This window comes from Aspergillus alliaceus (assembly GCF_009176365.1).
Source record: "Aspergillus alliaceus strain CBS 536.65 unplaced genomic scaffold BDW43scaffold_8, whole genome shotgun sequence".
NCBI classification, from domain to species: Eukaryota; Fungi; Ascomycota; class Eurotiomycetes; order Eurotiales; family Aspergillaceae; genus Aspergillus; species Aspergillus alliaceus.
In genome coordinates this window covers 386,809-407,833 of record NW_022474691.1, presented here as the reverse complement: position 1 = coordinate 407,833, position 21,025 = coordinate 386,809, and the positions used below count along the sequence as shown (strand labels likewise).

At 47.6% G+C, this 21,025-nt stretch overlaps 9 protein-coding genes across 9 annotated transcripts; 5 read left to right on the top strand and 4 right to left on the bottom strand.

Moving 5' to 3' along the window:
- Positions 1-2,913: 2,913 nt before the first annotated feature.
- On the bottom strand, positions 2,914-5,166 carry BDW43DRAFT_308218 (transcription factor domain-containing protein; the record flags this gene model as incomplete). Its single annotated transcript, XM_032046438.1, has 3 exons — positions 2,914-4,138; positions 4,248-5,067; positions 5,121-5,166. The coding sequence occupies 3 exons, from the start codon at positions 5,164-5,166 to the stop codon at positions 2,914-2,916; spliced, it is 2,091 nt and encodes a 696-aa protein (XP_031903379.1).
- Positions 5,167-5,455: 289 nt separating this feature from the next.
- BDW43DRAFT_323654 (uncharacterized protein) lies at positions 5,456-6,454 on the top strand (the record flags this gene model as incomplete). The annotated part of the gene is made up of 1 exon (XM_032049796.1): positions 5,456-6,454. The coding sequence occupies one exon, from the start codon at positions 5,456-5,458 to the stop codon at positions 6,380-6,382; it is 927 nt and encodes a 308-aa protein (XP_031903378.1). The 3' UTR covers positions 6,383-6,454.
- A 1,629-nt stretch (positions 6,455-8,083) lies between these two features.
- Positions 8,084-9,403, bottom strand: BDW43DRAFT_267162 (GNAT family N-acetyltransferase). Its single transcript, XM_032040962.1, has one exon. It carries the CDS (start codon positions 9,364-9,366, stop codon positions 8,749-8,751), a length of 618 nt encoding a protein of 205 aa, XP_031903377.1. The 5' UTR covers positions 9,367-9,403; the 3' UTR covers positions 8,084-8,748.
- Positions 9,404-9,595: 192 nt separating this feature from the next.
- On the bottom strand, positions 9,596-11,310 carry BDW43DRAFT_308215 (uncharacterized protein; the record flags this gene model as incomplete). Its single annotated transcript, XM_032046437.1, has 2 exons — positions 9,596-10,519; positions 10,582-11,310. 2 exons carry the CDS (start codon positions 11,308-11,310, stop codon positions 9,596-9,598), a joined length of 1,653 nt encoding a protein of 550 aa, XP_031903376.1.
- A 1,081-nt stretch (positions 11,311-12,391) lies between these two features.
- Positions 12,392-13,393, top strand: BDW43DRAFT_323652 (putative short chain dehydrogenase; the record flags this gene model as incomplete). The annotated part of the gene is made up of 2 exons (XM_032049795.1): positions 12,392-12,556; positions 12,629-13,393. The coding sequence occupies 2 exons, from the start codon at positions 12,392-12,394 to the stop codon at positions 13,274-13,276; spliced, it is 813 nt and encodes a 270-aa protein (XP_031903375.1). The 3' UTR covers positions 13,277-13,393.
- On the bottom strand, positions 13,008-15,921 carry BDW43DRAFT_240391 (putative C6 transcription factor). The gene is made up of 6 exons (XM_032039665.1): positions 15,545-15,921; positions 15,255-15,471; positions 15,006-15,204; positions 14,922-14,953; positions 13,463-14,866; positions 13,008-13,406 (listed from the first exon to the last, which is right to left on the bottom strand). Exons 1-6 carry the CDS (start codon positions 15,649-15,651, stop codon positions 13,293-13,295), a joined length of 2,073 nt encoding a protein of 690 aa, XP_031903374.1. The 5' UTR covers positions 15,652-15,921; the 3' UTR covers positions 13,008-13,292.
- Positions 15,922-16,054: 133 nt separating this feature from the next.
- On the top strand, positions 16,055-16,910 carry BDW43DRAFT_267156 (uncharacterized protein). Its single transcript, XM_032040961.1, has 3 exons — positions 16,055-16,332; positions 16,389-16,435; positions 16,512-16,910. Exons 1-3 carry the CDS (start codon positions 16,133-16,135, stop codon positions 16,523-16,525), a joined length of 261 nt encoding a protein of 86 aa, XP_031903373.1. The 5' UTR covers positions 16,055-16,132; the 3' UTR covers positions 16,526-16,910.
- Positions 16,911-17,557: 647 nt separating this feature from the next.
- Positions 17,558-18,306, top strand: BDW43DRAFT_323646 (2,4'-dihydroxyacetophenone dioxygenase family protein; the record flags this gene model as incomplete). The annotated part of the gene is made up of 2 exons (XM_032049794.1): positions 17,558-18,016; positions 18,075-18,306. Exons 1-2 carry the CDS (start codon positions 17,670-17,672, stop codon positions 18,304-18,306), a joined length of 579 nt encoding a protein of 192 aa, XP_031903372.1. The 5' UTR covers positions 17,558-17,669.
- Positions 18,307-19,910: 1,604 nt separating this feature from the next.
- On the top strand, positions 19,911-20,708 carry BDW43DRAFT_308210 (bZIP transcription factor; the record flags this gene model as incomplete). The annotated part of the gene is made up of 3 exons (XM_032046436.1): positions 19,911-20,042; positions 20,101-20,262; positions 20,322-20,708. The coding sequence occupies 3 exons, from the start codon at positions 19,911-19,913 to the stop codon at positions 20,706-20,708; spliced, it is 681 nt and encodes a 226-aa protein (XP_031903371.1).
- Between the last annotated feature and the right edge of the window lie 317 nt (positions 20,709-21,025).

Below are 21,025 nucleotides of genomic sequence, written 5' to 3'. Positions count from 1 at the left end.
GAGACAAAATATCCTTAGTACAAGAGAAAGAGTTCCTGATCTTGCAGAATCAGAGCATTCAGAGAATATAACTACGGTTGAATGTATTGCTGCAGATAATTGGATTATGAAGCCGCTTTTTATCTTTAAAGGCAAGTGATTTGTGGAGGCCTGGTATGACATAAATTTACCGGATGCCTATACTGCAGTCTCCGAAAAAGGCTATATAAATGATAAACTCTTGATTGAATAGCTTTATCGATTCCACGAGGAGACTAAGGATTGTATAAATAAGGAAGAAAAACGTGTGCTTATCTTTGACAGTCATACTTCTTATAAAACAGTTGAATTTCTGTAACTCTACAAGACCTATAAGATTCTTTCCTTTTGCTTTAGACCTCATATAACTCACCTCTGCCAACCGCTTGATGGAAAACCATTTCTTACATATAAGACACATTTTCAAAGTGCGAATAATCTTATTACACAGTGGTGTGGGGTCCCAGGAGATAAGGACAATTTTTTAAGTGATATTATGGCCGTACACAAGAAGACCTTCAACTCATAAATTATTCGCGACTCCTTTAGGGAACGCGGTATCTATCCTCCAGATGGATCTTTTATTATTGAAGCTATTCAGAATACTCTACCACCTCTGCCAGAGATCTCTGCACCTGATCTACGCGCGTACGGAGAGACTACGCCGCCTCCTAATCCTCTCTCTTCAAGTGTTGAGAATACACCTCCTAAGACCTCTCAGCAGGTTGAAAAGAACCAAAAGAAGCTATTTTATCTACTAGAATCTGCAGAGATCTCTCCGCGAGTTGAGCGCTGCCTAGAACACCTTTTTCATCAGCAGAAAGTTCAATCTAAGCAGCTCGCGGCTATAAACTCTACTTTAGAGCAAATTGAAGCGGTCCAGGAATCTCAGAAGCGTAAAACCACCAAGCGAGCGATTCAGGGTCTTTCAAATAGTGATATACTGACTGTACGGGATGCAAATCGATCTATTGCTGAGAGAAGGGCCAAAGATGAGCTGAAGAAGAAGAAGAAGAAGAAGACAGATAAGGCATATAAAGAGGCATATGGCTATCTTCCCCCCGCGCCCCCTGTGGAAGGTCAAGGTCCTGCTTCGTATAGTGAAAAGGCAGAGGAATCGCATAATCAGCTTTATTTTATAGATTCTACAGGTTCTAGGCGTTGAAATGCGAATTGCTTCAAAATCTGCCTTTACGGTGAAAATGCCTTTACGCTGCCGACCACCCACCGGCGAAAGGCGGTGGGTGGTCGGTCCCACCACTAATATCCCAATGCCGCTAAAGTAAACGATGAAGCCTGCATTGGAACAGTGCATGTTGTTGTATATCCTGTATCTAGCTCAGACTAAACCACTTGCTAACTGGGTAGAATTGCCTAGAATGTGGAGATATACTTGTCGGGATGCACTATATGTGGCCAGGAGTGAGCATACCGGCCTTGATCATGTACACGCGGAGAACCATAAACTGCCAATAGCCTATCCATCTCACATTTCAAGATGCCCAAAAATTAGTGTTCTATAATGAGTATATAGATGGAAATTACAGAGGCCTGATAGGATAGGTTATGCCAACTCTAGCGAGGATTGACTATTATTATTTCGATAGGACAAGAAGAAAAAAAGCCTTGATTCCGAAGATAGAAAGGGGATTGAGCCCTACCAGCCACACCCGTGTAGAGTATCATCACCACCAGCCATCGCAGAGAATGCTCATACTCCAGCTTGCCCCGGAAAAGGATAATGTTCAATAGCTGCCTAAGAACGTCCTGAAACTGCCATCCTCAAGTTGCTACTGCTGGAGCTTCTACCTCTACCCCGTGCCCCGAACCAGCTCGCTATCCAGTCCCTCGTCGATAATTCCCAGCGCCGATCAATGGAGAACTGATCAAAGCAGTTTGACCGACCCTCAAGTGCAGCCCTGACTACCTGATCTTTGCGCTGGTGTTAGAAAGCAGTCCAGTTATAGTATTAGAAAGCGCCTACTTAAGATAAATGATACAAAGCCCCCTCTTATGGTTGAGCCTGGCAGTCTCACCTTCATGCGCTTTGGCACGTTAGTGCAAAAACAATGAAACACGAGCTTGTCTTGAAGGTAATCAGTTTTGTAGCCTATGCAACAACCTTGCGTTATTCCGATACCATTTGCCTTCGCATAAAGACGACTGGTAACAGTATCAAACTCCAGACATAGATCCAAGTCCAGTTATATACTCTGTAAACCCAGAGCCCGGACTATCACCATCGTATGTACAGTCACCAAGCAAGTATTGAGAAGGTGGTTTGGGTACAATCCCGCCTTAGGGTGGTGTACGGGGTTGTGGTGAGTTAGGGCGCGATGAGCCTGGCAAAGGAGTGCGAGGTCGTCGAAACGGCACCTGCCTTACGCTAAGCATTGCGTATTTCTGTGCAAGTACTTGTTTTCATCGAATAAAGGTCTGCTGCCAGTAACCAACGCTGAGATGTATAGAGCAATAATAATAATCCATGCCCGATAAATCATTGCACAGCTAGAGACAAAAGGAAAGATGAAGAGAAAGCCTCCGAGAGAATTGTCATATGCTAAGGATATAAATAATTGAGAAGGGAGTGAGATATAGTCCTACTAGCAGCTTAATTAGTATGTAGCAGGCTCAGCACCGTGGATTCTCTTTCCCCTGCTCTCTTTCATGAACGGGAGTTTGTTTCTTTGTTTAGCTGGAGCGCTGGGCAATAGTCTCTAGTGATATTGAAACTGTGATAAACTACATTGACCGACGAATAAAGTTTTCATTTGGGCCATAGAAGTCTATCCCCTATTCATAACCAATATGAGGGAATTACTTCCAGGATATAATAACAATGATTGGGAGCCGAATGAATGAAATAATCTCGTAAAAGTGGAGTGACCGAAATTTTCAAAAATTCATGCCCTGCCACGAGCTCGGCTGATCCATACTTTCTGCCAAGAAAGCACCCTCCAAGAGGTTATCAAAAGTGTCTTCGATTGACCACGAAAGATCATCCAACAGTAATTCCTCGGGCGTCGGACCCGCCTCGTTCATTGGAGTGTTTGTATTGGGTAAAGATTGATTCCGTAGGGAAGGTTGGATCACATTCCACTTTTGAGCGTTAGCGCTCGCCGCTAACTGGGATGACTGGTGAGATACGCCGGATTGCCGTAATGGGCGGGGATTACGTCGGATATGTATCTTCCCTAGCAATGGCACTGTTACTGTTAACCTCTGCACCTCGGATATGTGGTCATCCTGTCGAAGAAGCTGGCTCAGTGCGCGAAGTGTATTGAACGCCTCCACGGTAAGTTGCGAATTGGTGGGGTCCTTGGATCTTTCCCCGATGAGGTTCATTACTTCGGCGACCACGCCGTGAAGGTGTCGTACATTAACACGGAATCCAGGACGATCTGTAGCACAGATGTGATGAGAAAGGATCAGGAGGACAGCCGCTGCAGTAAGGGCCTGCAGATCTAACATTTGAGACATGAACAACCCTGCGGGTAGCTTTCTCCGAAGTGATAAATATCGTCGCGCCACCGATTCACAAGCATTCATACAGGGTAGCTGGGCATACACAAATTCGTCTCCTAGGTTCTGGTGCATTGCAAGGGGAAAATATATTCTCATGACAGCACAGCAATGCATAAATTGCACGATATCGTCAGGCATGATGTGGTCTCGATCGTCGCCTGCCCACCATGCGTCTGGTGCCTGGTTGGCAAGTTCACCGAGAGCTCGGACCATCTCCAGAGCAGCCGTCTGTGTCTTCATACTGGGCCCCTGTGCGCCAGCAGGCTCATCCAGATCACAGACCTTAGCAGCAATGCCTAGGAGCCTGGTGAGATAAGTCGGGAGCTGAACCCTTCCTTGTACGTTGAGAGGAGAAGCAGTTGTGAGTTGATACCGCGCGGTCCCAGGTGGAAGATTGAGGATCATCCCCAAGAGCCTTTCCACATTGCATATCACTTCCCACAGCTGGGATTTGTGAAACGCGGCCTCATCCGTGCCGCTTGTCTGATTAAGTTGTACCGCCTGGTAAACCTTCGGTAAGCCCATTAGTTCCGCAATCGCGATAATATGGCGCAATGTAATCCAAGCTTTCTGAAAGTATCCCCGCCCAATTTGACTTGTTCGCATCAGTGACTGTAGATGAGAGTAATAGCTGGAAGACAAGGACTATGCCTTTAAAAAAGAGTAAGGGAAGCAAATAAAAGACTTCTAGAGGAATCACTCACAGTCGAACGAAATGTATCGCCATTCCGAGTCCCTGGCTGCTTGCCAGCAATCGGTCGTGACAGAGCAATGTATTTTCCACAATATTCATAATGGATTGGCAAAGTTCGAAACGCCTTTGGCATTTTCGTAAAAATACATCGGAACGTTCGCGACCGCGATGAATTTGTTGCGCTGTAAGAGCAAGAGTGAGAAGCCACGAAGCTAACGCGATAACGTCTGCATCTGCACTACATATTGAATCATAGCTCTCCATCAATTCCTGTGGGGACTTCAGCATCAACGGCTGTGGAAATATTGCATGAAGCACGGTCAGCCAATCGTATGCAGATGCTGCAATATCTGAAACCTCGTCCTTCGTTGGAATCATGCTCTGAAGCCTTGGTCGAGCACTCACTGCGAGCTGTGCAGAGACCTTATCCACGCGCTGCGGGCCTTGCTGCTCAGGGCGACATGTATCAGCGCTAAGCCAGTCGTTCTGGAAGAGCGAGCGCAGGTGTGATGGTTTCTCGGCCGTAGGGATGTCCAGGCCACTACTTTCCCCTTCAGAGTCATCAGGACTTGCAGATTGACCAGATTGCGCTCGAGAAATTTGAGATGGCTTATGGCTGAGTTTTAATTCAATCTCGTTAACCACCTTTGTCAATTGGGCGACCTGAGATTCGAGGTGAGCGATGCGAAGTCGCGAAGAGAACCGCGGGTTTTGTGATGATCGCAGGTTTGTCGACACCTGCACAGTGCAAGCTACTCCGCGATCCTCACATTGTCGACAAGAGTCGGTGTCTTTGGAAGCCCGAATGCAGCGAACCTTTCGGCGTCTGCCTATCTTACAATATCAGAAAGGGTTTGCTTGTAGAGTTGGAAATTCCACGTACACTCGGTGCAGCTTTTCGTTCCTTTCCGTAATCCGAAGCTCGACATGGCGAACGGACACAACCGAAGGCCGAGACCGAGATTATACGCCTAGTTTCGAGAGAGTGGTTGTTGAGAGGAGCATAGAAGTGGGGATCATAGGAATGTTGGAAGTGAGATTCGGACCGGACGAAACTTTGGTCCGCGGAGCCCTAATTCGTCCGGACTGCGATCATGATTATATAGCCGTGAGAACAAAGGAGAGACAGCTTTTATATATCAAATACACTGCCACGATTTGTGAGTACCATAGAATTGACTCTACCAAAGTCATTGCCGTTACCAAAGTCTCGTCAAAATGCTCTCCTCTCTGCAGATCCGCAGTGGACCGTATGCATCAAAAATCGCGGGATTGGGAGGCCTTCCAAGCATTATACCGGATATTCCCGCTTGCGCGGTGCTCATTACATTGTATATTGGGTTCGCTGCGACGAACATGTCAATATTTCAAATCAACCGCCGAAGAGGCCACAAGTTCGTCCTGTCTTGCTTGCTCTTTGGCTTCTGCATGGCCAGGATTGTCACTCTCATCTTGCGCATAGCCTGGGCTAATCGAAAACACAATGTGCGACTCGCTATTGCGGCTAACATCTTGGTCAATGCCGGTGTCCTCCTTGCCTATGTTGTCAATTTCATTCTCGCGCAGCGTATTCTCCGAGCCAAACAACCGCACATCGGCTGGCATCCTATTTTGCGCTACGGCTCCAGGGTTCTTTACGCCTTCATTATTGGAGCTCTGGTGATGGTTATCACTGCTACGGTAGTTTCCTCCTACACGCTAGATATGCATACTCAAGCACAATGCCGTGATGTCCAACTCGCCGCCATAACCTACCTCCTCGTCTTTACTTGTCTTCCCGTTATCCACGTCATTTGTGCACTCCTCTTGCCGGAGTCACCAGAAGAGGAATGCTTTGGGCAAGGGGGGATGAAAAGCAAGATTGCGATCGTGTCCCTCTCGTCGGCTTTATGCATCCTTATCGCTGGCTTCAAAGCTGGTGCGAATTGGTCCCCTCCCCGGCCAGTTATGAACCCAGCCTGGTACCACTCTAAGGCATCCTTTTACGTTTTCAATTTCGTACTGGAGATTCTTATCCTAGGTGTTTTGACTCTTAGCCGCATTGACAGGCGGTTCCACGTTCCGAACGGTTCAACAAGACCTGGGGATTACACCCGGTTGGCAATGCAGCCAGATAAGGAGTTTGAACATCTCGAAACAAAATAAAAACAGTCTCTTCCAACAAACCGAACGGAAAACTTTCACCGAGCTGAATAGGTACTTAACGCTACCTGTGATTTATTTTATATGTTCTGAAACCGGTAGTTTCACAAAATGTATGCACACTACGATACCTTACATGCAATTCAAGCAGCCTTCACCCTAGCCTGGACTCGATGCCCTGTCCTTGTGTGGATCATAATACTAAGAAAGACATAACTAAATCTCATCATTATCATCCAAGCATGATCTATTATAGTATAATAGTAGAGGGCCTTAATCATTCGGACCAATCAGTATGGAAATAATGGGTCCACTTCTAGATACCTCACATGGTATAGCGCAGCATGAGAGAGAAACCTTTCATCCAAATCTCTCTCTTGATATCAGTTGCTTGTCTTTCTGGTCCCCTTCACCAAATACAACGCACGCTTCTGCAAATTAGAATTATATTAATCTTCCGTAGCGCCACATTTCGATCCGTAAGTATCCTGATTCCCAAGACTTCGTCTTGGCGATTACCATTTCAACCTTACATAAATTGCAAATACCACCTTTGGGAAATAGCCTACTGGGGGAAATTTTCGCAGTGGAAACAGTATATTTTGCCGTACTCAGGGCAAGCGTTCGAGCTGATCTCGAACTAGTTGACTAATCTGTCGGCACCGTAAAAAAAAAGTGCGACGAACAACAACCTGCCTGTATGTAGCGGATGTGTCAGGAATCATCTTTCCTGTGAGTGGGTTTCTCCCAAGCTGGCTGCGAGAACACGGCGGCCACGCTATCGTCAGTACCTTATGGGAATCCCGCTGCCGTCAGCGGTACAGATCATGCTCAATGTCTTTGCCATCCCAAAGCCCACCTTGGCCTATCGACTACTTTCTCATTTCAATGACTACAGCCCAAGGTAGTTATCAACCAGAACCGGGACACGCAGAACAGACTTTGTACATTATTTGCTACCTACGGTGACTGAAAGTCCATTGTTCCGCTACTGTCTTATGATATCGTCGGCAGACCTAGTCAAATATCACCATGATGATGTCGAGGTACGAGCAGTGGCGGTCGAGTACTATGGAAAAGCTCTTTCCGCTCTTCAGGGAACTCTGAATGAGAAACTAACCGCAATGGCTGTACCCAACTTGCCTGCATCTGGTAAGTGAAAAGAAAGGTCTGCAATTATTGTTATCCTGCCTCTGAGATTTACCAGATAACACGCCTTTAGCAGTGCTTTTGCTGTGTCTCCATGAGGTATGCATCATGACAGAGAAACTGGTTTCGCCTTTTCTCTTGTGAGATTTCTCTAACCAAAGTAAAAGTGTCAGGATTTCACGGATAGTACACGAATAGTGCCGCATCTTAACGCCGCCGTTCCTCTCCTGCTTTGGCGCCTCCATTTTACCCCCCCCAAAGATGTGGCGCTACGAAGTTTCTTGTTCGAGCTCTTCTGTCACTTTTGCTCTTTGGCGGCCTTCTCCCATGGCTCTAAGCTGTCTCTGTGTCAAGCTTCTTCTAATTTTGATTCTCCCATTGTCACTCAATATCTTCAACAGGGCAATGTTATGGGCAGCTCTCAGCGACTGTTTATGTCTATATTTCGAATATCTATATCGGCGGAGAAAGTATTCTCTGAGAGACATGAGTAGTCACACACTCAAACTGAGCTTGTAATGATCGAACAACAGTTGACTACTTGGAAATCAGAACGTTCAGTCGTCCAAGATGTGGATATTGACTGGCTCAACAATGCAATCACATCCGAACTTTACCGTCTAGCCTGCGTGATACTATCAAAAATGTTCTATATCCACTTATGTCAAACCGTGATGCTTCCATCCAAGCACTGATCGTGACATTTGTGGAGACATCTGGGACGTCTACCACCCGACGCACCTTCAAATAACATTTTGTGCTGGCCCCTCTTCATTGTTGGCCTCTGCACAGTAGTGACTACACAACAACGCGTTATCAGCACAAGATTGGGACAAATAAACGGCATCTGGCAGTCTGATACAGTACCCAAGAGTGCTGCCTTTCTACGACAAAAGTGGCGAAGCGATCGGTCAAAGGCCACACCATGCTCAAGTGAGCAAGCGGGGAGTCAGAATGACTCCATGGGTGCACTGTATGATATGCTCTAGCGCGAGCTACCTGTCATTCTGCTTTAGCTGGACCTGCAAGCCATCAGTAACCTTCGTATATACTCTCATATCATTCGTACATAAATGGAGCTAATCACAGACGTTGCACGTCTACTTTATCTCTGCACGTATACATACCAAGATCAAATCCCTAAATACAGGAAGGCACCTGAACTTCGTAAACCACCCATTAAATACCATTGAGCAATTGAACTCAAGTCCTTCGCAATCTCAAACACCCGGCCGCCGAAGCACCCAGTTCAGCACAGCAACTCCATCATCCTCCACACCTTCACTCACAACACTCCAACCACACTTGGTCAACACCTTCGCACTCGCTATATTCGTCTTATCCGTAACCGCGCATAAGGTTCCCACTTCCTCCGCCTCCTTACCGGAAGTACCAGCAGGAAGTGGTAACTTCCACCACGCCTCCGCAAACCCCCTCAGCGCCTCCGTCGCATACCCCATCCCCCACGTCGCAGGAAGAAACAAGTATCCAACCTCAGGCATTTCCGACGGCGACCTGCAGGCGATTCCTAGAATTCCGATGATATCGGCTTCTTCTGACTCACTCCTGGAACTCGGATCTTTTTTTCGGTGCACTACGAAATTGTAGCTTGATTGGTCATCTGAGCCAGGTTCTGACATATAGCGGTTCATCCAGGTTTTTGTTTCCTCGTCTGTTTCGTCGATGCAGCCCTTTCGCGCCCAGCGCATGGCTTCGGGACTTGTGCGGAGGATACGGAGTCCCGGGAAATCCGTCGGTTGGAACGGTCGGAGGACTAGCCGAGCCGTTTGGATCGGCGATGTTTGGGATTGGGTTGGGAGGAGTGGTAGGGTAGGCATGATTGCTCTATGAGGTATTTTAGGGGGTATGAAAAACGGCTTTTGATGGGTGAATATTGTGGGTATTATATGCTTATAGCGAGGAAAAATGCTACGTGTTAGTAAGGGAGCTGGCCCACCGGACTGAGTCATCTCGTATCCGGCCGCTACAACGCAGTATTTGGTAGAGGAAAGATAAGAAGTCAAGATCAAGTTGGAGACCTATAGGATCATTATTCTCACGGCCACCTTACATCACCAATTCATATTCATAACGACGTCCCCCACGATGCTCCCGGATTGCACCAACGACTTGCAGGACAGCATCCCAAATCCTCTCGCGGTTCTGTAACCCTTTCAATTGCTTCCAATTAACAGTAATGCCACGGTAGAGACTGTACCAGTTAGTCGTGTGATAGCCTAATTTGACCGGACTCAAGTCGAGTACCTCCTGTCTATCCGGGAGATCTGGCCAAGTCCATTTTGGCCTACTATGAAGCCATTCAGCGTGCACTTCAGGCATGTCCTCCAGGATGACAAGGCTTTGCTCTTCCATATCGCGCTCCCACTTATTGTGGGATTCCTTTTCCTTGTGTAAGTCGCGAGCAATGACCGTAGCCCAGTAGTACGGCGTTGGATCCGAAGACCACGCTTCATATAACCAAGGCAGTTCCTTGATGACCAGGCGATGCCAAACAGAAATAGGTAAGTGGGTAAAGGCACGCGAAGAGAGCCGCATCGTGGCAATATCGGTGGACCCAAGATCCTTAATAATGCTCAGGATGATTTCGATTGGGAGTGCTAGGAATGGATCCTGACTCCTTGCTGTTGCAATGGTTCTGTTCCGGCTCTCGAAAGGGCTGTTCTGCACGCTGAAGCTTGCTTCGGTGGAAACAGCAGCTTCAACTATGGGTTTGAACGACGGCACGAAGATTGGATTCGCAACTAGGTATTCATGACCGACGTTGTGAATCCAACACTGTTCTTTCCCTGCGTCGACGTGCTCATTGTGGATAACTGGGAAATCAATTTGTTGAAGACATGACGTATCCCGAATATGGACTAACCCATCAATGTCGACCTTATTGTTCATATACCGCTTGCTGGCCTGGATAAACAATTCAAAGCATGTTGGGTGAAATGGCAACCCGGTCTGTGCTAGTTCTTCCGGGCCCTATTGTTAAGTAAGTAATGGAGGCTTTGTAGGGTAACTCTGAAGCAATAGTAGAGATATACCGGGTTAAAGAATGATTCGCTTTGCGCTTGAATATTGTCGATGCCATGCCGAATAGGCGCAAACTTCAGGCCGTATCCGGAAGACGGCATGCTCTCCGTGACTCCGGTGAGATGAAATTGGCTCTCGTGCTCAAACTCGAGATCGCCACCCCGTGGTTCCCAGTCCGGATTTTTCATAATAAGGCACTGAACGGTATGACAGCCTCTCATCTCCTCGACCGAAACGTTCCTTCCCAGGTATCCTTCGCGATTCCGACAGCCGGGACCCGCAATATGCTCAAAACATCTCGATTTCATATAGGCCTCCTGATTCATCGTTCTCGTACCATCGTCATTTGGAGTCCAGATCTGATCGCCCAATTTCGTCGATAGAGGGAGAAACTCTGTGTCGTATTCCGGGTGGTCAGGGCCTGAAACCTTGAACGTCCATTCAGGCTCATCTGTATCCTCTTCTAGGTCCATGATCACATCTTCATCGTCCAAGTCCTCCCCATCACACGCCCCCGAGTCATACTCTAAGGGCTCATCATCAGATCCACTTCGGTACTCATAATCAGGATCATCAGCACGGATGCCGTTCTCCGGATCATCCTCATACAAAAGTGGTTTCGGGAGAAGAGTTGCCCCATCGGCTTCTCGGAAAACCATACAGCAGCCCGTCTCAGACGAGCACTCTTCGCCTTGGTCGAGATACTGTGCTTGCTCCTCCTCGTCTTCTTCATCTTTCATGAAATTGCGTCCGTCAACCCAGGCTCTCTCACAGCCAGCCCCGAATGCTGCTGATCGCGGCTCCCATTTCGAGCGGATGCGGTTGATGTTAAAGCTCACTCCGCAAAGTTGACAAGGAACCTAGGCCTCATAGTTAGGATTCCGGGGGAAATAGTCAGTGGAGCGCACAAGCGAATATACGCACCTCCCAGTAGCCTAGATCCGATCAGAGATGAGTTAGCGTGTTTTAGTTCGACACAGGCGACAGCCGGATAGTCCTCATACCCATATTAGTGTCAAGCGGGCTATATATATAGTTCAATTCGCAAAGTGCTGGATAGTTGTTAATGATTGAAAGCTTCGCTCTGCGGCTGGATTTAGGAGTAGGATTAGATCGTGCCGATCTTAGTATGTCTCCAGAATGGGGCCCACTATTACGAGATTGGTCGTTTCTATCCCCCGTGTACTACCTGGCAACAAAGGGCCTGGACTGCGTAGTACATTATTTTATCCGGCTCACACATGCTGACTTTGTTGCATCCATATGGTAGCCAAAAGATCGGAATCTCGACACCAGGTCTGACGAGTTTAGGCATGCACTGGCCATTTGCAGGCAAGACTTTGAAGCTTCGAAGGCTTTATAATTTGCCAGTAGGCAAAGTATCTTCATTTGGATTACATAACAATGATCTACCGTGTTAGTTTATTTTGCTATAATCTTCGGCAACCTGCAGAAATTGGGCTATCTCTAGAACAACAGATTCAGGTGATTCCATATAGGAATGTGGGTCGTGGCTGTTATGATTGGCTATGGAAAAGACGTTGAAGCCCAACAACCAATCAGGCAACGGGTAGCAACTCCACCTGTTAATTCCATGGGGATAAGGCCGTCAGGCGAAGAGCAAGATGATCCGTATAGGATTCTTAACAAACCCAGTGCTTAACTCCATGGAGGAGATATAGAGGCACAATCAGGACACCCAATGTTTGAAAGCCTCAATTAGCCCCAGAGGTTATAAATACTAGCCTCTTCGAACGTCAAGGCTGGCATAGTACAATCCATCTTCATAACAAGAGGTGAATACAAAAGGTATTAAACAACATGGCCAACTTTGGAACTCTCTTAATTATCGGAGCTACCTCAGGGATCGGAGAAGAGCTGGGCCGCCAATACCACGCACAAGGCAAGACGGTCATCATCTCAGGCCGTCGGACTGCAAGGCTCGATGCCCTAACAGCTGAGCTGCCGGGACTGCGTTCCATCCAGGTATACTGACTACCCTCTCTTAGGAACGAACAATCCCTCACGGCCCAATAGTCCACTAATCCTATCGTACAGATAGATGTCCAAGACCTCCACGCCCTACCCGGCAAAATCGACGAAGCATTCACCAGATACCCCAATATCGACGCGGTGATTGTCAACGCCGGCATCCAGAAACTCCTGGACTATAGCAACCCCGACAGTACCTCGAACACATACCCGGCCACGGAGGCTATTACCAAAGAGATCACGACAAACCTCACCGGTCCTACCGTGCTGGCCCGCTCAGTGATCGAGCACTTCCGTGCGTCGCGACCGGGCCAGCCCAGCCTCCTGGCCTTCGTTACCTCAGGTCTAGCTCTTATACCGTTTCCCACGTTTCCTGTGTACTGTGCCACAAAGTCGGCGTTGCATCATTTTGCGGTTATCCTGCGCAATCAGCTCAAGGACTCGCCGATTAGTATTGTGGAGATACTTCCACCGTATGTGGAGACTGAACTGGACACGGCGCACGTGGATGAGTTGGCGGAACGCTTTGGTGGTAAGATGCCGCAGGGAATGCCGGTGAAGGAATATGTCGAAAGTGTAGTTCGAGGGCTGAAGGTCGTGGATAAAGATGGAAAAGTTCAGAAATACGTTGCGGATGGGATGCCGCGTGCAGCCGTTGATGCTTGGGCCCAGGCTATTGGCCCCATCGCTCAGAACGTGTATACGGATTTGTGAACGACATAGGCGCTTATCAGGAGAGATAATTCACAAGGCTCTCATCTTGCGATGCTGGTTCCAGGCTGAGTAGAAGACTTGAATACGCGGTTTCAAAATCGTCGCCTTGGACAAAGGAGTCCCAAGCTTCCTGGTTAGAGTTCATGTTAGAGACTAGTGCTCTCAAGGAAGACCATGTATACGAACCCAGTCAAAGCCAGTCATATCTATGTTGGGTTGTGCCGCAGTAGCATTATCGGTATCCTGGGCTCGGTGTGATTGTAGAATATAAGTAGATGGATCATCATTGAGGGTAACACCGTGCTCTGCGAAATGAGCATCTCCGGCACTTAAGGTATAGCCATTTGAAGGCGCTTGATCTAATGCAGAGGACGATAAGTCGGCATGTGCGAGAGAAATCTTCGGCCGCAGGAGATCCAGCATAGTGTCGAGTACAAGAGCCACCTTTCGCGTCTCCTCACGACCACCCACTAGGTCTTTCCATATGTCGCGCGATCCCTCGAGGGCTTGAAATATATACCTGACCCGATCACAATCTCCAGAGCCTTCATCGTGTGCTTTGCCCGTAACGTAGTGAAGATGTAAACAAAGCACCATGGCCGCGAGGCTAAAGTTCTCGCTATCAGGCGTGATGCTATATCCCTGTGTTGTGCTTAGACAACCTCCCGGCTGAGCCTCCCGATAGATAGAAGCCTGGTATTTAAGTAATATTAACGAGGAATCAACGCATCGCTGCTGTGAGAGACGAAGAGTGGGGTCCGTCCTCGCCCCACGGAGATATGTTCGATGCAACACAGATACCGCTTGATGGTACAGGGTCTCTATATGAATCTTCTGTATAATTAAAAATGGAGACTCTTTCCGCGCATCGTCCCAGCTGCCGAGGCGTAAGTATTCGGGTATCCCTGTATACACATCGAGCAGGTCTTTGTCAAGCCGTAGCACCTTCTCGTACACCTCCGGCTCGGTTGAGTTCAGCAATTCGACTACACGCCTCATCACCCGCAGTATACTGTCCTTGGTAAGCATGTACCCAATTGGAACATCCTTCGTAAAGGGTCGCTCCGGTGGAACCTCGATCATGCTTTCTTCGAGATCCGTATCGAGGAGGTTTCGCGGTGGCTTGGTATCGAAGTCAGCTGTATGGATGGCGGCCGGCATTCCGAGATGGAAAGACGAGAGGATGTCATATTGTGCGAGTGTTGTCCATATTCTGCGGCGCATCTCACCTTGGAAAGGAGTGATATTTGTGAAATGAGATGGATCGCGGTGCAAGCCCTGCCTCATCGCTAGACGCACAATAGACCCCATCGTTCCTATTATACCCGCGCCCCATTCCTCCCGCAGGGAGAACTCAAACACAGAGCGAGTGAGCATGGCTTGGAGGGTTTGCACACAGATTTTGTTAGTACTAATACGCGCTAGACACTGTCCTGACTTTGTGTGGTAGAGTGTCGCGAGTGTTTCGGACAAGCCCATGTAGTTGTCGGTTTCGTTTTGCAGGAAACTTATTGACACACTGAAGATGGCGTAGAGAAGGGCCAGTCGTGATAATGGACTAGATGATGGGTTCCTCCAGTGTTGCTCGTACTTTCGCTAGTCAGCGAGGATCAGTAGTAACCGTTCCGTGGCTATGGTTACAAACCTCCTTCATGAACGTTGGATAATGTATTGCGCCTATGAGTCTCGTTAGATGGTACGCTAGGTGGATATTCAGTGGCATAATTACATGTTATCGGTCCAAGGAAGCAACAAGGGTCGAAGAATGTCTCGACAAGTTTATCTGCCGCTGAACGGGATGGCATCACTGTCAAAAGCTCATCGGGAGACCCGGAAGGACAGCCCTTGGCTGCAGTGAGTCTGGTATCATGGAAAGTTGCACCGTTGCTTTGCAGCTTTCTAGGTTCTGCCAATCTCAATGACGCCAGCTGAATTTCACATTAGCAATTAGCCGGTGCGTTAGGATATGAGAGCACACTTCAGCCAACACACTATCCCAATGGGTACCGCTTCGATAGAAAAGATCCTCGTCCCGAAGCCAGCCCGTAATAGGGCTTTTAGATCTGATCTCGGATGTGGCACCATTCGTAGTCCTTCCCCGTTTCGCATTTCCCGCCCCGTTGGCATACATGCACAGCTTGTCGACTCCCCGTGCTGTACAATTATGACAAGGGTGTTGGCGATCGCACCGCAGCCTTTAAGGCAGCATCAGAACCGGATTGACTTGTAGAGTATTCTGTCTCTTGGAACTGGAAGACAGTTACTTACTTGCGTATACGGCATGAAGTACAGGACAGCGGAATGCGATTACGTTTTGTCGTGTTGGGTCGTGAAGCAGCCCGACTGGGTCGCTCTGTTGACGTTAATGGATCCATTATATTGAAACAGCTTGGGTAAATCTCTTTTGAAATGGTTCAGTGTCATTAGCCTGGGACGAATAAAGTAGGAGTCTCCTAGTACCCTGGCCCAGAGGATGGTTGATCAGGGTCTTGGTAGGTGTCGTTTTCCTGCGGACAAGCACCAAAGGTCCACAATGCCAAGATAGGCCCTTTGGTGACTCAGAACACGTTTGATTGGCAGACGATTGGTGATAGGATCAGAATACGAGCGGAGGCCATACGTGTCATGATGGAGCTGGTGTAGCTCACGTGTATGGGATTGATTGTCTTAAGGTCTAAGTCTATCATACAGAGATTCCTTGGTGCTGTGGTCAGGTCACGTGGTTGCTGCCTTAGGCTCCAATAGGATCTGACAGTCATATATAATCAAACTCGCTCTGACACACTTCCTCTCCATCTTGGCACAAATCTCAATTTAAAGATTCATACTCCTAAATACCAAATTGCCATCCCCAGCATGGCACCAACAACGGAGGAATACCCCCTTGACGCTCCCGCCTACCCATCACAAAAAGTAGCAGTTATCTTCCCGGGACCCTCGGAAATCAAACACATCCACACCGAGCGTCTCATCCTTCGCCCGTTCCAATTAGACAATAAGGAAGATGCAGCAGGATTGTTCCGCACTCGGTGTCAGCAGGAAGTTATAAGTTGGATGCACGTACTTCCTCTCCAAGATGAAGCTGTAATCCCTCACACTTATAATGCACCAGGAAATCGCGGGGTCCCTGTTATACCCCGCCTCGCAGGGGCAGCTACAGTATGAGGATAAAACTCCGATTAACAGTCCATAGCACGCTCTCATGGACAACTGGTTGGAAGGCTAACGTTTACAGGGGCTTGGCGATAAGAATGATGGAGCACAGATGGAGTACTAATGGGCCCCGCCTCCAATTAAGAGTGAAAGATATGTATGTATACGCTTTTTTTTTTTTGCGTACACCCTTCGTACAGGCTCTTTAACATTTTCCCTTCCTCTCACTACGTTTGTTTTAGGGCATATGCCCGAACAGACCTTGGTCTCGTAAGGACACTACTGTTTTCCATATAACTCTCGACTCGAGGGTTTCCTGGTTTCGCCGCAAGCCCTAAGGAAAGGATGCTAAAAAATAGTCGGCGAGATATCATTGACCGTCCATGTACTCCTATATGTTATTTGGAATTTTCGAAATGCATGATTGGATCTTTTCAATTTACTAAATTTTTATCGCCCACATGTCCCCTCGTATCGCTCTGAAGACCAAGTATGTTTAGGCCTAAACTCCACACCAACAAGTTTAGTGACCTATGGCTGGATTGTCCTCCTGTTAGTAGTAGTGACCAGACACAGGCGAAAGTGACTTTCACAACTTATATACAATAAGATAAAGTACCATTCCAGAATATTAACGTGACTCTTAATCTTCCTGTGGAGTCCATGAAGTATAAGGGGCCTTGTAGATGCGGGAAAGTTGTGGAGAAAATGTTGGATCCACTATAGCGGTTTATATGACAATATGTAGTCAAGTTCATATCGTAGGGGTGGTGGTTGCTAATCGAAAAAGAACGCTTTGTTAATCATGCTTTATAGTTCTGGATGGATCGGATCACCTCCGGTAAGCTGGAATGGACAACCTATTTAAACGCGGAGAACGAGTGGAGGGACCCTTGTCGGCTCGATTACCCTCCGAACATAAACCTACCAGTTGTTCGGTAGCCGAGCGTGAAGCGACAAGATACAAGACACAAAAACATACTATGGCTCTATAGTGGCGTTCTGTGTATTGGCATTCTAGCTGGTATACCCCGAAAGCAAGGGGTCGGACCACATACATCGCATCGATGTCCGGGGACGTATTGACCGCCACTCTATGTCACATAGGGCCAGGTCTAGGCCTGGCAACGTGCAGGGAGCTTCGATATAAATAAGAAGCAGTTCCTGGGCAAACCGCTCAGTTCTCTCCAATCCAAGTAGCACACAATCATCATACTGTTACAAACGACCACATTTTATCATGACTCCTGATTCATCCAATCCCGATGGGGCTCTCCCCTCCCACACAGTCCCCTTGAAAAGCAGTGCAATAGTCAACAGCGAGGAGTCTAAACTATCAGATTTGGAGAAGGCTCAGCTGGCACTCGCTGACAAATTCAGCTCTCCGGACGTTTATATCGATGGAGAAAAAGACACCTGCTGGCATCCATGGCTCAACAACCTCGAGCTAAAGCCATTGCGATTTGAAACTCGGACCGGTACCTTCGTGGTCGTGTTGCGCAGCCTGGAAGACACTTGGTTGGGTAAGCATCGCCATCGGGGCTCTGTGACTGCGGTTACCCTGAAAGGTCAATGGAACTACAAGGAGTATGCATCCTGTTACAGCTATTTAACCCTACGGGAAAGCCCCGCTAAATACTGCCAGGTATGATTGGGTCGCAAAGCCAGGTGACTACGTTGTTGAGAACCCGGGAACAATTCATACATTACATATGGGGAAAGGGGCGGAGGTGGTTTTCACAATCACGGGCAGCTTGGAATTCTTTCATGATGATGATACTCTGAAGAATACGATGGACATTTTCAGCTACGCTCATTTATATTATGAGCATTGCAAGAAGCAAGGCCTCAAGCCAAATGATGGGCTTTGGTACTAGTGAACCTGCTGGGGATAGGTTGAGTTTGATGACATAGCAGTATTAGCCTAACCCGCACCCCGACTTTATAAAATGCGTCTTTACTAAGACACATCGTTTTGTGCCAGTGGATAGGCCAGAATTTCCAATTTCCAAGCTTGCAACCGGCTTCCGCGCACACTTAGTAGAACGTAAAAAAAGCAGACAAAAAGGCGGAAGATGAAAGGAATGAAGTAGGTTAGAAATGAGGACAATGAAGTGGCCTACCCCGCGTATCCTATCTCACTTATGTCATTGAGAGCCAGGAAAGACTAGGTAGCTTACTTGGAAGTTCTATAGCCCTTTCTTTGTACTATAAAAGACTCAAGGAAGGGAGAGAAAGAAAAAAGAAACAAAGAGCAATAGCAACAAGGGAACGAGCGAACGAACGAACGAACGAAAGAAAAGAAAGAGTACTTCGGCAACAACGGAGACCGGAGATATACAAACTATCCTACTCAGCCCTATCGTCAGACCTTTTTTGTTTGTACCTTAATTTAGAGCTTGTATATGAACAAGAATGAGACACGGCCCACTATTATACCAATGGAATGTACTGTAGTACGTCAGTAGCAAATACTTTTAGGCAGCGATGTTGATATTGCATATTGTCAGATATTCGCTCAGTCCCAAATAAGAGACAGGATACGATTCATGTAACGTCTTAAACTGATCTAGTCTAGAGCCTTTTGGGCTCTTCTTGGAGATATCGATTATTCCGATGATATCTATGATTCTTTTTTTTACTTATGTTGATCGTGCATTCGGGGCCTCGTTTTTCACTCCTCTTCAATCACATGATCATGGTCACGTACAGCCATTTTATCTGACACATATCAAGGATTAACATCGTAAACATTCCGTGGCTCATCCGGAAGTGCGGCTCCAAGTAACGCGGAACTTTTCCTTTACCCTTTAGCATTGCCTTCCCGTTGCAACGTCAGACGAAAGATAGGAATTAGATAGAAAGGCTGCGATAATCATAATCCTTGCAGCAAACCAAAAATTGAAATACGCCTGAAAAAGTAAGGGTCAAACTGCCTGTTGCGAATAGGATAGGGTATATCTCCACTAGTGGTATGGCGTCTCGACTATCACAAATAAGCTATTGGTGAGATCTCCTGCCAATCTTCCAGGCGTTATCTAGAAAGCCTACGTTATGCTATCTTCGGAAAAGATTGTGAAATAATTCGCTCAAGGAAAACTCCCCGAGGGGACAGGTTAACTATCTTCTCCAGGATTTTCAGCCCCGGTCGATGTCCTCAGGCATGTCTTCTGGCTACAGCCAATCAGCTCCGGCGGAGTAGGAGCTAAGCTACTTTGGGGCATGCTCTTCTGCCCTCTCATTGGCCCATCCCGGCATTTCCTAGCCGTGCTCTTGGGCTAGTCCCTTTTAAGGCATGCCCTCCTGGGTTCTATATGGTCAACATGGTTGTAGACATCGCAGTTGATTCTCCTCCTTATGATGGACGGTGGAGACCTAAAAATATATAAAGGTCCCAATGTCCCCATCCGCGATCAAGTAGAAACGTAACTATCTCGGTAAACTACCTCGTCTCTCGTTTTCTCTACATTGAACGCTCAAGATGGAGACCTCTATGCGCATGGCTCACCCGTCACAAATGGCGGCCCATACTCCGAGCCCAACACCATTTTCGTCGCCTTACATGTCCATGTTCGATAACGCTAGCGCTCCTTTGGAGTTGGCCTATGGATTAGTAAGTGCCCGTGGGTCTCCATTGTTGCTCGACGCCGTTTCACTGACAACGCTTACAGGATGATTTTGGGGTTCACCGAGAGATCAGCATGACTGCCATCTGCAATAGTAATGATAATACCACCGGGCCGACCACGCCTCCGGAGTCTAGCCTTCAGAAGGATGGCCACGGGCTGGATCCACATTTGATTAACGCCATCATTCAAAATGACTTTAAGAATGTACTGAACCCTATTTCTTAGTCACGGCTTGACAATGTTCAGCTAATCACCGGTGATAGGTCAAACGCCGCATGCAAAACCGTGAGGCACAGCGTCGATTCCGCGAGCGAAAGGAACAACGACAGAAAAGCCTCCAACAAAAGACCGAGAGCCTCCAAACAGAATACCGGAACCTGTCGGATCAATACACCAAAAGAACAGATGAAGTCTGTCGGTTACTGAAAGAAAATGAGCTGTTGCGATCCGAGGTCCAAGCTTTGCGTCAGCGGTGGCGCATCATGAAATCCGTCTTACAACAACCCAACTCAACGCATTCCGCTGCCATCCTGGTGGAGGAGCCCTTGCCACCATTGGTCTCTTCGTATTCTGGACAAGCAGGAGGCTTGGACGACTTGTGGCGCCGTCTGGAAAAAGTAACTGATGATAGGCCCCACAGCCCGAGTTAGTTGTTTCCCATGCACCAGCTTTTGTTGAATCGTTCTCCTTGCAATGCTCTATTTAATTACTTTTCCTTTGTTTCCGGGGTCGTTTGTTTTTTTTTTCATGATTATCGTCAATGACCGAAAATGTGGTTTTTCTAATGCGCAGGGAAGATTTTGGGCGACTTGGTGGTCTGTGTACATAATTTGGGCTGGTTTCCGATTATTGACGGGATATTAATCGCTCCTGGTGGCCCCTTGGCGTGATAGGCTTTCAGTGCTGGTCGCCGTTCCACCAATATACACATTCCAGATATCACGATCGTGCAGTTGTTCGTTACGCT

Bases quoted from the DNA above. Each gene is read 5' to 3' on its own strand.
- BDW43DRAFT_240391 (XM_032039665.1), bottom strand. From the start codon at position 15,651: ATGGATCCATTAACGTCAACAGAGCGACCCAGTCGGGCTGCTTCACGA. The intron at 14,867-14,921 runs GTTTGTAACCAT...GACTAGCGAAAG, and splicing joins ATCCAACGTTCATGAAGGAG to TACGAGCAACACTGGAGGAA. The intron at 13,407-13,462 runs GTTCGTATACAT...AACTCTAACCAG, and splicing joins ATATGACTGGCTTTGACTGG to GAAGCTTGGGACTCCTTTGT.
- BDW43DRAFT_267162 (XM_032040962.1), bottom strand. From the start codon at position 9,366: ATGCCTACCCTACCACTCCTCCCAACCCAATCCCAAACATCGCCGATC.
- BDW43DRAFT_267156 (XM_032040961.1), top strand. From the start codon at position 16,133: ATGGCACCAACAACGGAGGAATACCCCCTTGACGCTCCCGCCTACCCA. The intron at 16,333-16,388 runs GCACGTACTTCC...ATAATGCACCAG, and splicing joins CAGGAAGTTATAAGTTGGAT to GAAATCGCGGGGTCCCTGTT.